Source organism: Myotis lucifugus, unplaced genomic scaffold, assembly GCF_000147115.1.
Source record: "Myotis lucifugus unplaced genomic scaffold, Myoluc2.0 scaffold_274, whole genome shotgun sequence".
In the NCBI taxonomy this organism is placed as follows: Eukaryota; Metazoa; Chordata; class Mammalia; order Chiroptera; family Vespertilionidae; genus Myotis; species Myotis lucifugus.
In genome coordinates, this window is record NW_005871322.1 from 1,136,334 (window position 1) to 1,151,232 (window position 14,899).

Consider the following 14,899-nt stretch of genomic DNA (forward strand, 5'->3'; position numbering starts at 1 on the left):
ATTTCTAGAGTGTGGAAGGGAGGGAGGAGGGGGAGAGAGATAAACACCAACGTGACAAAGACACATCAATTGGTTGCCTCCTGCACACGCCCCTACAGAGGCTAGGGAACTGCAAAGGAGGTAAGTGCCCTTGGCTGTGAATTGAACCTGCAAATCCTCCACGGGTCGACACTCTACTGAGAAAACCGGCCAGGGCATGACACTTTATTGATGGTGAGGCATGGTGAGGAGACCTGGAAGAGTATGTGGGGCCAAGGGGCCCCTGGTGGGGGCAGGGCAGGTGTTGAAGTCTGACCACTACTGGGCAGGGAAGACGGTATTGCCACTGAATGCACAAGGGATGAGGAGCTGCCGGTACTCCAGGGGCAGGTGCTGCTCCACAAGCACATGCAGGGAGACTCGGTCAGTGACCAGGCCCTGCCTGCAGCAGAAGAGGATGGAGACAGACAGAATCAGTGTCAGCATTTCCACACACAGAACCTCCCTGCATCCGCCCACTTACCGTCGCATCAGCAGCTCCAGGTCCTCTAGCCTCACAGTCTTGCGGCCAGCGTGAGCAGCAAATACATCCAGGTCATCGCAAAGACGTTGGAAATACTTGTCCAGGCTGCCAAGGTTGGGGTACAGCAGACTGAACAGACTGTTCATAATGTGAGGGGCTCCTCTCCCCGCCAAAGAGTCCAGGACTCACCATTTCTCCACCATCTCAAGAGCCTTCTTCTCCATGGGCATTTTAGCATAGAAGCTAAAGAGCTTAGCATAGTGACTCAGTCCCATCTTATAAGGGTCTTGTCGGCGTCTGGGGCCAGCAGTTTGGACCCGGGTAGGAAGCCTGGCTGATAGAGGCTCCAGAGGCTCTGAAGATAAGCTGGGGGCAGGAATGAACTGCTGCCTGAAGAGACCCCTAATCAAAGATAAATCTTGCTGGCTCCTGCTAAGACTGGGCCCTGTGCTCCTTGGCCAGCTTGGACCAACAACTCCAACCATCTGCTGGGGGGTGGGGGGGAATGGGGACAAGAGGCCACGTAGAGGCCTGGTCTTTCCTTGGGGCCCTGATCCTCCACCGTCTGGACCCAATGTCCCTATTTAGCCTCATCATACAAACTGGTACTTGCTCAGGCCCATGACCCTTAGGCCTTGGCATGGACATTCCCTCTTCTCAGCACATTGCTGCCTGTCTGATTCTGCTAATCCTCCTCCAGGAAACCGTTTCTGACTATATACTGACCTGGCCACTTCCCCCTACCCAGGCTCCTCTCAGCCCCTAGAAGCAGGCACCAGGACAGATGTGCTCTCCGTGAGTACCACCCAGCCCACCTAAGGGTGCTCTGCTGGTTAATCATCTGCATACCTGTAGGAAGAGGGATAACCCTGTGGTGCCCAATGCCAACCACAGTGCCTGCCCCTTCCCAAGAGGCCCATGTGGAACAAGGTCATGGAATCTTACACTGCAGTGCTAGTCGGTGGGGCTGGCTCAAGGAACTCCAGTTGCCTGGCCCGAGGAAACTCCGGGGTGCTGGAGGCCAACTCTGGCCTTGCTGCAGAAAAAGGGCAGAGTTACAAGGGGGGCTCAGGCCTAACTGTCTCACACAACCCTGAAGGCCTACAGCCTCCTTGTCCTGTTCACTGAGGGCCCCATCTAGCTCCAGCCAACCAAGCAAGGGGCACCCCAGAGTCTCCCTGGGCCAAGAAAGAGAACTTAGCCCGGTCGTGCATGGCTCAGTGGTTGAGCATCAACCTATGAACCAGGAGGTCATGGTTTGATTCCCAGTCAGGGCATATGCCTGGGTTGTGGGCTTGATCCCCAGTGTGAGACAGCGTGCAGGAGGCAGCCCATCAGTGACTCATTGATGTTTCTGTCCCCCCTCTCCCTTTCCCTTCCTCTTTGAAATCAATAAAAATGTATTTTAAAAAAAAGAAATAACCTAGATAAGGCTTTCCTCCAAGGCCAGGGGCTCAACACAACTGTTACCCCACTCACCCCCTGATCCCTGCACTGGCCCCTTACCTGTCCTACCTTCAGTGTCCTTATCCCCTGAAGATCCTTCTGGCTCCTTTTCCTCAATAGCCCCCCAGGATCCTTCTGCTTCTGCCACTTCTGTGTGTGCCTCAGGCTCTTCTGCTCTGGCAGATGCTTGTGCTCCTGCTGCTTCCTTCACTTCACTCAAGCTCATGCTTTCTTCCATTCTTTCCTCTACCTCCTCACCAACTCCACCCAATAAGGGCTCTAGTCCGTCTTCTCCAGAGGTACTACTGCTGGTGTTCGGGAAGCCCATAGCAAGGGCATCAACCTCCTCTGCCTTTCCAGCCAGAAACTGGGCTGGTTTCCCAGGACCTGAATCAAGGGGAGAGATTACAGACTAGAGAAACAGTAGGTCAAGGCTGTAGCTCTGAAAAGGGTAAAGATGGAATAGTCAAACCTGTAGGGAGCGGTTACAGGGTTAAGCTGCGGACTGACCTGTTGGCAAAGCCACAAACAAGTCCCAGCTTAGAGGGCACAGCCCTCTTAGCATATTAGGCTTGACCTTATGATGGACCTCCCTAGATCTCATCTGGGAAGCTAATGAGCTGTGGGAGGTGCAGCAGGTGCTGCCAAAACAAGTGAAACTCACAAGAACATTGTAACTGTAGTGACCACTACCTTGTTTACCTCTGGCTATAAAATAAAGGCTCAGTTTGCCCTCTGGCACAGGAGATCCACCTAGACCCAGCTTATTCTCTTTGTCTGTCTTTTCTAAATCCTTCGCCACCCCCCCTCAGGCTCACCGAACCCTTGGCTGTGCTGGCCCCGCACAAAAACCCAGCCTAGCCCTCAAGGAGAGAAGGCCAAAGGTACTGGTTTGGAGTCTCCTGGCCTAACACTGACTCTACCTTTGGATGGAGGAGAGATCAACAGCCATAGGACTCTGACGGGCACACATATGGACCTGAGGAAGGGAAACCACCAGTGCCATCGCTTGCCCGAGCTTGGCTTGCCTCCAGGCCACCTGTCCCACATACTCACTGTTGTTCTGCAGCCCAGGCCCACTGCTCCGTGTCCTGCGACTGACAGTCCTCTCAGCAGAGAGAGAGGGGTAGGGGAGGGAGTGGTGCACACTGGGGGAACGGCCAATCAAAGGCTGGGAGAAAGGCTGGGTGTCCTCCAAAACGGTGTCCGTTGGCAGGGTAGCAACAGGGGTTCTGTCACCTGGAGATCAAGGACCAGATGGCACTCAATGTATTCCAGTCCCACCTGCTGCTACCCAGTCACCACAGCCTGGTCATAAGGGGGCCCCATAAGTCTACCCCAAGTAGCCTTCGGAGAAAGAAGACTACATAGCAGTCTAAGCCTTATCTCCCTAATACAGCTCTCCTTGCTTACCTTCCTGCTCCTTAGCCTGGCACTCCCAGCTCCCCTGCTTGCACCCAAACTGCTCATCCATGCCTCCACTCTCTACTTCTTACTCTGCTCCCTCTGCCTGGAGCCCTCCTCTTACCCTACTGACCCTGTCTTCTGGAGTCAGGTTCCCAGGTCAGCTTGAATGGCCAGCTGATCCTGAAACTTGGCCCCTTTCAACCTCCCAACAAACTCTAGCCACCCCTTTCCTACCCTCAGCCTTGTAGCTCCTCAAGGACATGGGGACCGGGAAGACCCTGAGGAACTAAGACTAGGTCCCACCAAGACAAGAGAACCTTATGGAAAGAAAGCGGAAACTCCTTACACTAGTAGGCCTATTGGCCAGGCTTGTTCACTGCCCTTGATCCAATAAAGACGGGAGCAACCCTGGACTCAGCAGCACCTTCTATCTGTCCTGGGGGAAAGCTTTCCCCACAGGCTGCAAGAGGGAAATTGCAACCTTACCTGGAAGAGCCGTGGCCACAGAAGTATCTTGAAGATCCTGCAAAAATATACCCACATCGACAGCTCGGCGTGTAGGAGGTCTGCGGGCCAAACCAGGCCTCTGCACTGATTGTGGCAGGAGAGGCGTGGCAAAGGTCAGGTTGAGGGAGCTGGTGGGAGAGGAGTCACAAAGGAAAGTCAGCTACTAAGGCCTAGTTCCCCACCTCTCACTTCTCTATCTGCCCTGGTGTCATCTTCTAGAACACAGCTACCATGCTGTTAATTGGCAGTGAGCAGTATGGTCAGAATCTAGTCCGCACCTTTCCCCCCAACCCCCAGGAGGGCAACTGCACCTGCTGAGGGAGGAGGCACCAGTATTTCCAGGAGGCTCTGTAACAGGACCTAAAAAGAAGAAACTGTAAGTTACAGGCTCAGGCTAGCCCTCCCTCAGGCCTCCTAAGCCTCTACAGAAAATAGGAGAGGGTGGCCATAGGTGTTGTCCAGGGCCTCACCTTGGGAGAGAGGCAGCCCCTGGTCCACTCCTTGCTGAAACTCTGACAATCTCAGCCTCTTCTTCCTCCTGCCAGAAGTCAACCGACCTGGAGCCAAGGTTGTGGAGGCGTTGAGCTCAGGAAGTTGCAGTTCCAGACTACAAGAACGGAACTAATCTCAGACAGGCCAGGAGGCCCACATATGGCTTTGAGGACCCCCCCAAGAAGGCTTCCTCATCAGAGCTGCCTAACAGCCTAGCCCCAAGGTGGGGAATTCACGGTGCACCTGCCAGGACTGCTTTCCCGCCTGGAGAACTGGACCACCTGCGGTGCTGGCACTGGCTTCACCACTGACTCTGGCATGACCATGGAAGATTCTGGAGCTGTAGAAATAACAAGAAGAGGGTGGGGCTGGGAGGGCAAGCTCTCCTGAATAAGGGGATACCGTGGGACCGGTGCCTAACTCTGCCCAGCAGGCCAGCGCCCACTTACCGGTTAACAGGATATTCTCAAGCAGAGTCCGGGGTGTCTGTTCCTTCAGCTGTCCCCTGGTTTGAATGTGGGCCAATCTGCCAATAGACTTTCGGCAAAAGCAGGTTGCCTTGGGATTCCCTCCAGGTGGGCTCAAGGGCAGAGCTGGACCTCAGGGGCCCCCGAAGGCAGCACAGCCCTACAGTGGTCAGTGGTTTGGGCACTCACCCTGGCTCTGTGGGGCTGCCGCCCGGCAGTTGTCTTTGTTTGGCTCCTCAACCTCATAGAGAAAGGTGTTCCCAGCGGGGTTCTCTGGACCCTGTATAAAGACCAGCGGCTCTGAGAATTATGTAGTTAAAGGGGAACTAGGCGATGCAGAGACATGCCTTCATCAGGGATCTGAGCCTGCAGACTTTTTCTCTCGGGGCCAGGGATCCCGAAGCCTCTAAGCCCGTTCCAAGCTCTATGCCACCAGGGTTGTGGGCGAAAGGGAGCCCACGGGGTATGGGAAGGGGGAGAATATGACCCAGTTCAGAGACAGGGGCTGAGAAAGGCTTCACAGTCGTGACTCTGGCAGGAGGGGTTAGCCACACAGACCAGAGGACTCATTGGAAGAGGATCCATTCCAGCCATGAAAATAACAACCTAAGAAAAAGATACTTATGTTTAAACTTGCTGGGGACTGACAGCAACCTCCGCGTGCATCACTCTGGCCCTCCTCTCTCCAGTCCAATCCCTCTGATGCCAGAGCCACATAAATGTTCCCAAGGGCACAGCTCGCACCTCAAGGACGTAGGTCTAACACCCGAATGGCTTCCCATTGCCCATAAAGGAACTGCACCCTCTGCACCGTGAGGTCAGCTCGTCACAGCCGCTACCCGCTGACACCCACCAAGTCAGGCCAAATCCCGGTTCCCTAGCAAAGCACCCTTCCCCGTCCCTGCCTCCCCTCCGCCCGGGACCCCCCGGGAAGCAGTGTAGGGCAGACGCCCGGACACACTCGCGGCGGGTTGGGGAGGGAGTGGCCTGGAGAACGGGGCAGGAAGCCGGCTTCCGAGCGCCCATTCTGCACTCCCAGGGGCGGACCGCCCCCAACGCGGGCACCGCTCAACTCTCGGCGGCCTGGAGGCCCGACGGGTGCGGCGCACACAGCGGACCCAAGCCCAGATAAGGGAGTGGAACCGGTTCTCCGAGCCTTGGGCTCCGCAACTCTCTGAGGCTCAGTTTCCTTCTGCAGACTGTCAGCGCCGGACGACACCGACACCCCGCCCGCCAGGTCCTGCGGCAGCGCCTCACATACCCGGCCCGAGTGCTCTGGCGTCGCCGCGGAGTGCGCGGGGCCTCGGTATCCAGCACGCGCCGCAGCAGCGTTCGCGTCGTAGGCTCATTGTCGGAGATGTCGCTGTCCGCCATCCTCCCGGCAGTCCGCCCGGCTCCCAACCGCTGCCGTAGCCGAGGCAGCCACCTTCCCGCCGCCGCTTTTGAGCCTACTCTCGCGAGACTGCCGCACAGCTCCACGGGAATTGTAGTTCTAGCCTCACCGTCCAGGGGCGAGGGGCGTGTGCAAAGGTGCCTGCAGGTTCTGAATTTGGAGGCAGTTTTACCGAGGAGTGATCCTGGACACGTGTGTGCAAACAGTCGAAGCCTGGTTTCCTCATCTGTAAGCTGAGCAGGATACCCACCTTACCACGGGCTTGAAATGATTCAGTGAGATAAAGTTTAACTCGGGATTTGACACGTATTAAATCAGGCCATCAATAAATGGTGGTCACTTATTATTAGAATCTCTCTCATAACCCCTTCTCCCTCTCGGAAGGTGAGGAGAGACACTTGGGGGAGGAAAAAATAGTCTTATTCTATATGAGATTTGGTCAGAATCTATATGACCAAATCTATATATCTCATATAGAATAAGACTATCTACATAGTCTTATTCTATATGAGATTTGCATTTGTAAAGACCACTCTGTCTGTAGGCTCACTATCAAAAGAGGCCAGTTTGTAGGCTCCCAGGCTAGTGGGCTGTTTGTGACCCATCAGAGAAGCTTTGATCTCCAAACATGTGCAATTTTGAGATGAACTCCAGCTCTCAATAGTTCTGTCAATGCTGGAGATTCTATTATCATATTTTCCACTGATTGACAGCCCACTCCCCTTTCTTGACTTTTCATGGGAACTGATATAGAACTTGAGTTCTGAGTCTCCCATGCTGTTTTTTTGCTCCTAGATCAGGTGTATAGTATCAGTTACTTGGACAGGCATGGGCATATTTGTGCTTGTGTTAAAAAATAAAGCAAAGAGCTTTTCCCTGCTGATAGCGCTCTCACAAACATGGTGAACGTTCCGAAAACCCGCCAAACTTTCTGTCAGAAGTGTGGCAAGCATCAACCCCACAAAATAACACAGTACAAGAAGGGCAAGGATCCTCTGTATGTGCAGGGAAAGCAGCGTTATGACAGGAAGCAAAGTGGCTATTGGTGGGCAGACTAAACCCATTTTCCGAAAAAAGGCTAAAACTACAAAGAAGATTGTGCCGAGGCTTGAGTGTGTTGAGCCTAAATGCAGATCTAAGAGAATACTGGCTATTAAGAGATGCAAGCATTTTGAACTGGGAGGAGATAAGAAGAGTAAGAAGAGAAAGGGTCAAGTGCTCCAATTCTAAGCTTCGTATTTTGTTTTATTATATGACAATAAAATCTTGATATGTTCACGTCAAAGAATAAAATAAAATAAAGCACAGAGCCCTAGCCGGTTTGGCTAAGTGAACAGAGCATCGGCTGTGGACTGAAGGGTCCCGGGTTCGATTCTGGCCAAGGGCACATGCCTGAGTTGCAGGCTCGATCCCCCAGTAAGGGGCGTGCAGGAGGCAGCCATTCAATGATTCTCTCTCATCATTGATGTTTCTATCTCTCTATCCCCCTCCCTTCCTCTCTGAAATCAATAAAAATGTATTTTAAAAAATAAATAAAGCAAAGAGCCCTGGCTGGTTTGACTCAGTGGATACAGCATAGGCCTGTGGACTGAAGGTCCTGAGTTCTATTCCGATCAAGGGCACATGCCCATGTTGTGGACTTGATCCCCAGTAGGGGGCGTGCAGGAGGCAGCCAATCAATGATTCATCGTTGATGTTTCTGTCTCTCTCTTCCTCTCTGAAATCAATAAAAATAGATTTTTTAAAAAAGCCTTGAACTGGATAATATGGAAAAACACAAAACTCTTTTCTTTTTAAAAAAATATATTTTTATTTGAGAGAAAGAGAGAGGAAGAGAGAGATAGAAACCTCAATGAAGAGAATCATTGATCGGCTGCCTCCTGCATGCCCCACATTGGGGTTAGAGCCCACAACCCAGGGACCAGGAATCGAACTATAATCTCCTGGTTCATAGGTCGACGCTCAACCCCCGAGCCAGGCCAGCCAGGCCACAAAACTCTTTTCAAAACAGTTTGAGACATGACTTACTTTTGTACGGTACTATTCTATGTATTTACATAATTGATCTGTAGACGAAAGGGGCCACATGCTAACCTGATAAGCTCAGGGAAGGCCTGCATAGTGGTCTTGCAAACTCAGAGACCTAAAGTAATCACAAAGGATGGTCTGAAATTAAACTTTAATTAAAAGCAGTTATGGTGGGTAGTTACATCCTAGGCCCCTATCTTCACTGACAAGGTCAACCTTTACCTTAATTGAGCTTATCTGTCTTTTTTAAAAAATATATTTTTATTGATTTCAGAGAGGGAGAGGAAGAGAGAGATAGAAACATCAATGATGAGAGAATCACTGATCGGCTGCCTCCTGCACACCCATCACTGAGAATCGAGCCCGCAATCTGGGCATGTGGCCTTGATCAGAATTGAACCTGGGACCTTTCGGTCCACAGGCTGACGCTCTATCCACTGAGCGAAACTGGCCAGGGCTGTCTTTTTGCATCTATAATAACATATCTTTGAAATGTCTGGGTAACTTGTAACTTCCCTTTTTCCAGACGCCTTGGGGCACAACCTAATGTGCCTGGGGTCAGGACAGATACCACAAATCAAATTCCTTCATTGTTATGTTAATTGTTCCTGCACCCACCTAAATATGTGTCTATCATTTTACTTTTTATCCAATCCCAGGGTTTCCACCTCCCCCCACCCCCCACCCCCGACTTTGCTTTCTTCTGCCTCTCTAATCTATCATCAATGGATTTCATGTGACTCACCTACATCCCTTCCTTTGATTGCAATGTATAAAAATAGATGAGAAACCGCCATTCTCTGGAGCACTATCCCAATCCGTTGAGATATTGCTTCCCGGCAATTGTCCACAGTTTGGCTCAAATAAACGCACAAAAATTCTTTACTGGTTTGAATGTTTTTTTTTACGTTAACAGATCCAACTTTATATTTACTACTTGTTTAAAAAAACACTGGGCTCATGAAGTGAGGGAAGGAGTCAGAGATTGGCAAAGGCTGGACCATGTGAGGTCTCACAGGCTCTGAAAGGAGTCTGGACATTATTCTAAATGCAGTCGGCCACTGGAGGGATTTAAGCAGAGGAATTACATAATCATATTTTCTTTGGCAGAACATGAAGAACAATGCAGGGGAGGCACGATTGAAAATAGGGAGACACGTGTCAGGATCTTGCCTTTCTCCAGAAGTGAAAAGATAAAGGGTGAGGTGACAAGATAAAGGACAGTAGGGAGGGGAGAAAGCCGTGCATTCAGATATGTTTTGAAAGTATACAGGATTAAGTGTAGATTAGAAGTGATTTTATTGACTAGAAGGTAGAGGCTTTTTTGTTTTGTTAATCCTCACCTAAGGATATTTTTCCATTGATTTTTAGAGAGAGTGGAAGGGAGGGGGAGAAACTCACTGCTGGGGATCGAGCCTGCAACCTAGATACATGCCCTTGACTAGAATTGAGCCTGGGACCCTTCAGTTCTCAGGCGCCGCGCTAGCCACTGAGCCAAATCAGCTAGGGCTAGAAGGTAAAGTTCTATTGAGCATAATATTCAATGTTCTGTGCAAAAGGAAATTATATTAATTTGTCCTCTCACTAATAGTTTTTGAGCAAGGTAGGTATTGAGACAGATAGAAGTAGAAACCTATCAATAACTGTATGACAATGAAAATATATGACATATATAATGAGCTTTTGTTGAATTTTATCTCTACTGCACATATTACATAAACATTTAATCGTAACAGAGTGTGACCATTTGTTACCATTGTATAAATGATTCACCCAGATGAATGTACATCTTTCACTATGGGCTACACATTCCAGAGAATGTATTTCTGAATTTGAAGGATTCAAACTGTGGCCATCAGCTGCATAGGCCAGGAGGGATGGGACAGTCTCCTGTAATGGGTCTGTGAAACCCTTTCTCCCCACATTGTCCTGTATTTTCCTACATTTTAAGTGAGGGTCCCTTTTATGATAAAGAACAACAAAATAATAATAATGATAACAGCAGTAGTAATAACGTTAACTTGGGATGTTATTGTTTTCTTTGGCAAGCTTCTAAGTGCCCAATCTATTTTGTTTTTATAGCAAATGATTACAAATAATATATACTAGGCTTCAATTTCATACCGGTGGTCTGTAATCAGGGAGAGAAAAAAAAGAGGAGGAAGAGTCAGGATAAAGGTGAAGAAGCAAGAAATAGGACAAAGGGGGAACTCAGCAAAGGAGAACTAGCTTGCAGGTAATTCCCCTGGGCGACTGCCTGGCCTCCTTCCTGGTTTTCTACAGCTTCTCTTGCCCTTTAGAATATTTCCCCATAGAAGTCGAGGGAGGAGGGAAGTTTCTTGTTACAATGCAAATCCTATCCATCCTTTTCTTTAACACCCTTCAACAGTTCTCAGTCGCTTGCAGAATAAAATCCCAAATCTTTATATGGCCCAATTTGGTATCTTTAAGCGGCTTCTGCTACTCCAGCCACCACCTTCCAAGCGCTTTAAAAGCGGAGCCTAGCTGTAGCTGGTTTTGCTCAGTGGATAGAGCGTTGGCCTGCAGACTGCAGGGTCCCAGGTTCGGTTCTGGTCAACGGCACATGCCAAGGTGGTGGGCTCAGTCAGTCCCCAGTGGGGGAGGGGGGAGGGCATGCGCGAGGCAGCCAATCAATGATTCTCTCTCATTGTTGATGTCTCCCTCTCCCTTCCTCTCTGAAATCAATACAGAGAGAGAGAGAGAGAGAGAGAGAGAGAGAGAGAGAGAGAGAGAAAGCCTAGCTCTTTCCTGCCTTACGGACTAGTTCCCGGGGCAAGAACTAGCTACTCCTTCCCACCCAAACTTTTCCTCGTTTTTTAATTCCTGGGCCTCCACTTCCCATTTTTTTCTCTGTCCAGTTAATTCCTGTGGATGGTTTATTTCTGTGATTAGACATTCATTCGGGTGCATTCACTTCTGTTATCCAAAAGTCGGGCCCTCAACCCCAGCCTGTCTGGTTCTTGCCAGGTTCCCAAATCCCGGCACTGTGACTGGCACACAAAAGACACCTACTGGTCACTGTTTCGGTCAATAAGTGAGTCAACGCAAGCAGCGGCTGGGTCGGGGGAGAGCCCCAACGAAGAGAAAAAGGACCCTAAGGTCTCAAGGGGTGTCTCGACCCAGGTCCCGCTAACCTACTCCTGCAGGAACGTCGCCGCCTTCGCCTTCGGCAAGCAGCACCACCTTACCCAAATCCTGGTCCGCAGTAACCCGACCTCTCCTGTGGGCGGCGCTCCAAGCCGCAGCCGCCGAGTTCAAGCAAGGCATTGTGGAACTTGTAGTTTCCGTGGGTATATGCCCAAAGCGCTTGCGCATCGGAGGAGCGCGCGCCGTCCAACCCCCCATGAGGGTTTCGTGTTTTTTAAAAGAGAGATCCAGGCGACAGCGTTCCAACCGAATACACCTCTTTAGTCCTCTCTAATTGAGCCAGCTCTGGAAAGAATGTCCTCTACGTGGGCCGTGTCGGTTCCCTGAAAAGCGGCCGGAATAAGCACACCCCGCCCCGGAAGTAAGAGGTTTCTGGCGCGGTGCATTGTGGGGGGCGTAGTCCTCCTTCTCAGGCGGTCCTTCGCGGCGTCCCCGGGGCCGACTCCCGAGCGCAGGCGGGCGGCCTGGCGGGCTGCGCGGCGCGGGCCGACGGGAAGCGTATTCTGGGCACGGGGTGCCGGGCCAGCCGGCCGCGCCGGACGACAGTAGTGGTAAGCCACCCAAGGTCTCGCGCGGCGCCGCCCGTCGAGGGGCGGGCGGCGGCAGACAACCGGGCCGTCGAAGAGTTCAGGAGGCCGGTGGGCCGGGCCGCGCGGCGCAGCCATGCCAGGCTTTACGTGTTGCGTGCCGGGCTGCTACAACAACTCGCATCGGGACAAGGCTCTCCATTTCTACACGTTTCCCAAGGACGCTGAGCTGCGGCGCCTCTGGCTCAAGAACGTGTCTCGTGCCGGCGTCAGTGGATGCTTCTCCACCTTCCAGCCCACCACGGGTCACCGTCTCTGCAGCGTCCACTTCCAGGGTGGCCGCAAGACCTACACGGTGCGCGTCCCCACCATCTTCCCTCTGCGCGGCGTTAACGAGCGCAAAGTAGCACGCAGACCCGCCGGGGCCGCAGCCGCCCGCCGCAGGCAGCAGCAGCAGCAACAACAGCAGCAGCAGCAACTGCAGCATCCGCCGCCGCCGTCAGCCTCGACTGCCCAGACCGCCCAGCTGCAGCCGAACCTGGTGTCTGCCTCTGCGGCTGTGCTCCTCACTCTTCAGGCGGCTGTGGACAGCAGCCAGGCTCCTGGATCCGTGCAGCAGGCACCCACTGCTCCCACCGGAGATGATGTGAAACCCATCGATCTGACGGTGCAAGTGGAGTTCGCGGCCGCAGAGGGCGCAGCCGCCGCAGCTGCCGCGTCGGAGCTAGAGGCTGCCACCGCCGGGCTGGAGGCTGCCGAGTGTCCGATGGGCCCCCAGTTGGTGGTAGTAGGGGAAGAGGGCTTCCCTGATACTGGCTCCGACCACTCGTACTCGTTGTCGTCAGGCACCACGGAGGAGGAGCTCCTGCGCAAGCTGAACGAGCAGCGGGACATCCTGGCGCTGATGGAGGTGAAGATGAAGGAGATGAAGGGCAGCATCCGCCACCTGCGTCTCACCGAGGCCAAGCTGCGCGAAGAGCTCCGAGAGAAGGATCGGCTGCTGGCCATGTCTGTCATCCGCAAGAAGCATGGAATGTGAACGGGTCCCCCTGGGACTCCCCAGGCCCTGCCAGCCCAGGAGACCTGCTGGCCGCCATTGCGAACTCGCCTATACTCCTGGGACACTGGTTGACTGTACTGAGACTTAGGGCAGCTGGACTGTTGCTGGTGACCTGACACCCTCTTGTTTCCTCTTGAAGTCTGGGACCTTGGACTCTGCTCTGGTGATACCAGCAATTAATGATTCTCTCTCCCCCACATCCCCATCTCCAGTTCATGTTGTGGGTTCTGGTTAAGCAGAGGTTCCTAGGAACCACTGAACTTGAAACTTACCCCGTAGGGATGCAGGTGGGATGCCCAAGGACTATGGGTTTGGGAAGACAACACCTTGTGGTTTGCCAGCAATCAGAGACAACTCTTCTGTGTGTAGTGATAAGGGAGCCAAGTGACATCAGTTCTCCTTTTCATACTTTTCTTTCCCAGGTGCAGCCTGTGATTCTGATGGGAGCTGGCAGATCTGTGCCTCTGCCTCCTAGGACCTCCCTCTCTAGGAGGCCATCTACAAGGGGATCTAGGTGACATGCTGATGGAGACCCAGCTTGCCAGGGACTTAGGTTTATCTTGTTATGTTTGCTACTGGTTACAAATTCTATTTTCTGTACATTTAGTCAGACTAAAGTTTTCACTGTGTTTGTTTGGCAAAATGAATTAAACAGAAGGTAAGGTTTTTATTTGGATTTCGCCCTTTTATTTTTATAAGGATTCAGCTAAGTGGCCCTGAAACATGGGGGAAATAGGCTGAGGCCTGGTCTCAAGGACCAGGCTGACCCTGGGAGCAGAGATGGTCTCTCCATAAAGGAGTCCTAAGCACATGGACCCCAGCCCCTTAAGGTCCTCACAGACTTCCTGGCTCAGCTCCAGGTTTGGAAACTTGCACAAAATGGTCCCAGACTGTCCATGGGTGAGCAGCCTGTGTTCTTTTAACAGGGAGAAGGAGCAACTGAGAACTAAGCTGAATTGTGACAGTCTACTTCTCCGAGGGTTTTGAATTTCCAGGTTATCAGCTAGGGTTGAATTTTGCCCACTGTTATAGCCCTTAGGCCTAGTACAGTGTCTAATACACATAGGCATTCAATTACTCAAATCAGTGCAGACCACAGTCGGAACCAGCCGTGGCGCCTGCACAGGGCACAAGGACTCTTGTACAAATACCTTTCGCCTTGGTGCTCTCAGTATGAATTACCCATACAAGCTTTAAGTAGTAGGAGTTGGGATTTGTGACTCCTTGACTCATTTTCATGGCTGTTTCCATCTTTCTTCAGATTGGGTATTGTAGGGGTGAGATAACATTTGTATCTATAGCTCCAAGTAATTTTGCTCAAATCCAGTGGGGAAAAGCAAATGCCTTTAAAGCTAGCACTGTTTACTAAGGGTGTTGGGCACAAGTGGACAGTTCTTGAGCTCCATAAAACGTCATTCTCTTCTCTGTTACTTATGGAAAAAGCCACTTGCCTGGAGACTTTCCCTTTGGCTGCGAACTGAAAAGACTAAAATGTTCCTCAGTCTCTGCTCTTCTCTTTGGCACTGACTTGAGAAACAAGTTTTTGGTGGGGAGGCCGAGTGGGGCATAGGTTGTGTGGGTGCCTGGTTGGGGAAGAGACCGGATCTCTGCCTTTCTAGGTTTTTGGCTAGTAACAAGGTAGTGGAAGCACAGCAGTGCCCTTCGAGGCAGCTGGAACCGAAACCCTTTGCCTTCAGCTATTGGCCAGTCTCTCACATGTCCCCCCTCTTTCACTAGGAGTGAGGGATTTCCCAGGCTCAGACCATGCTCTGTAGTGGATCCTCTAGCTCCATTTGGTTGAAGGGACTGAACACTGTTTCTGCTTTGGCTCATGTGAACCTCTCAGCAGCACTCCCAGGAAAGTGTGAGGGCCAGGACTTTGGACTCAGGAGGTTATGTATA

The 14,899-nt window shown here is 51.8% G+C and overlaps 3 protein-coding genes and 1 pseudogene across 6 annotated transcripts in view; 3 read left to right on the forward strand and 1 right to left on the reverse strand.

Moving 5' to 3' along the window:
* PSKH1 (protein serine kinase H1) overlaps positions 1–14,899 on the forward strand; it is a 287,836-nt gene that overhangs the window by 212,369 nt on the left and 60,568 nt on the right. The window lies entirely within an intron of this gene.
* CENPT (centromere protein T) lies at positions 191–6,245 on the reverse strand. 4 transcript variants are annotated; one of them, XM_023763127.1, is made up of 13 exons: positions 6,083–6,245; positions 5,011–5,101; positions 4,804–4,891; positions 4,598–4,694; positions 4,333–4,469; positions 4,174–4,222; positions 3,842–3,990; positions 3,005–3,187; positions 2,018–2,335; positions 1,448–1,538; positions 692–868; positions 503–607; positions 191–421 (listed from the first exon to the last, which is right to left on the reverse strand). In XM_023763127.1, the coding sequence occupies exons 1-13, from the start codon at positions 6,193–6,195 to the stop codon at positions 298–300; spliced, it is 1,722 nt and encodes a 573-aa protein (XP_023618895.1). In that variant the 5' UTR covers positions 6,196–6,245; the 3' UTR covers positions 191–297. The 4 variants fall into 4 exon arrangements, with proteins under 4 accessions (XP_023618895.1, XP_014320442.1, XP_014320445.1 ...); XM_014464956.2 differs by having other exon boundaries at positions 692–904; XM_014464959.2 differs by having other exon boundaries at positions 2,009–2,335.
* LOC102419951 lies at positions 7,114–7,444 on the forward strand (annotated as a pseudogene).
* Positions 11,816–13,673, forward strand: THAP11 (THAP domain containing 11). The gene has a single exon (XM_006099438.3). The coding sequence runs from the start codon at positions 12,074–12,076 to the stop codon at positions 12,974–12,976; it is 903 nt and encodes a 300-aa protein (XP_006099500.1). The 5' UTR covers positions 11,816–12,073; the 3' UTR covers positions 12,977–13,673.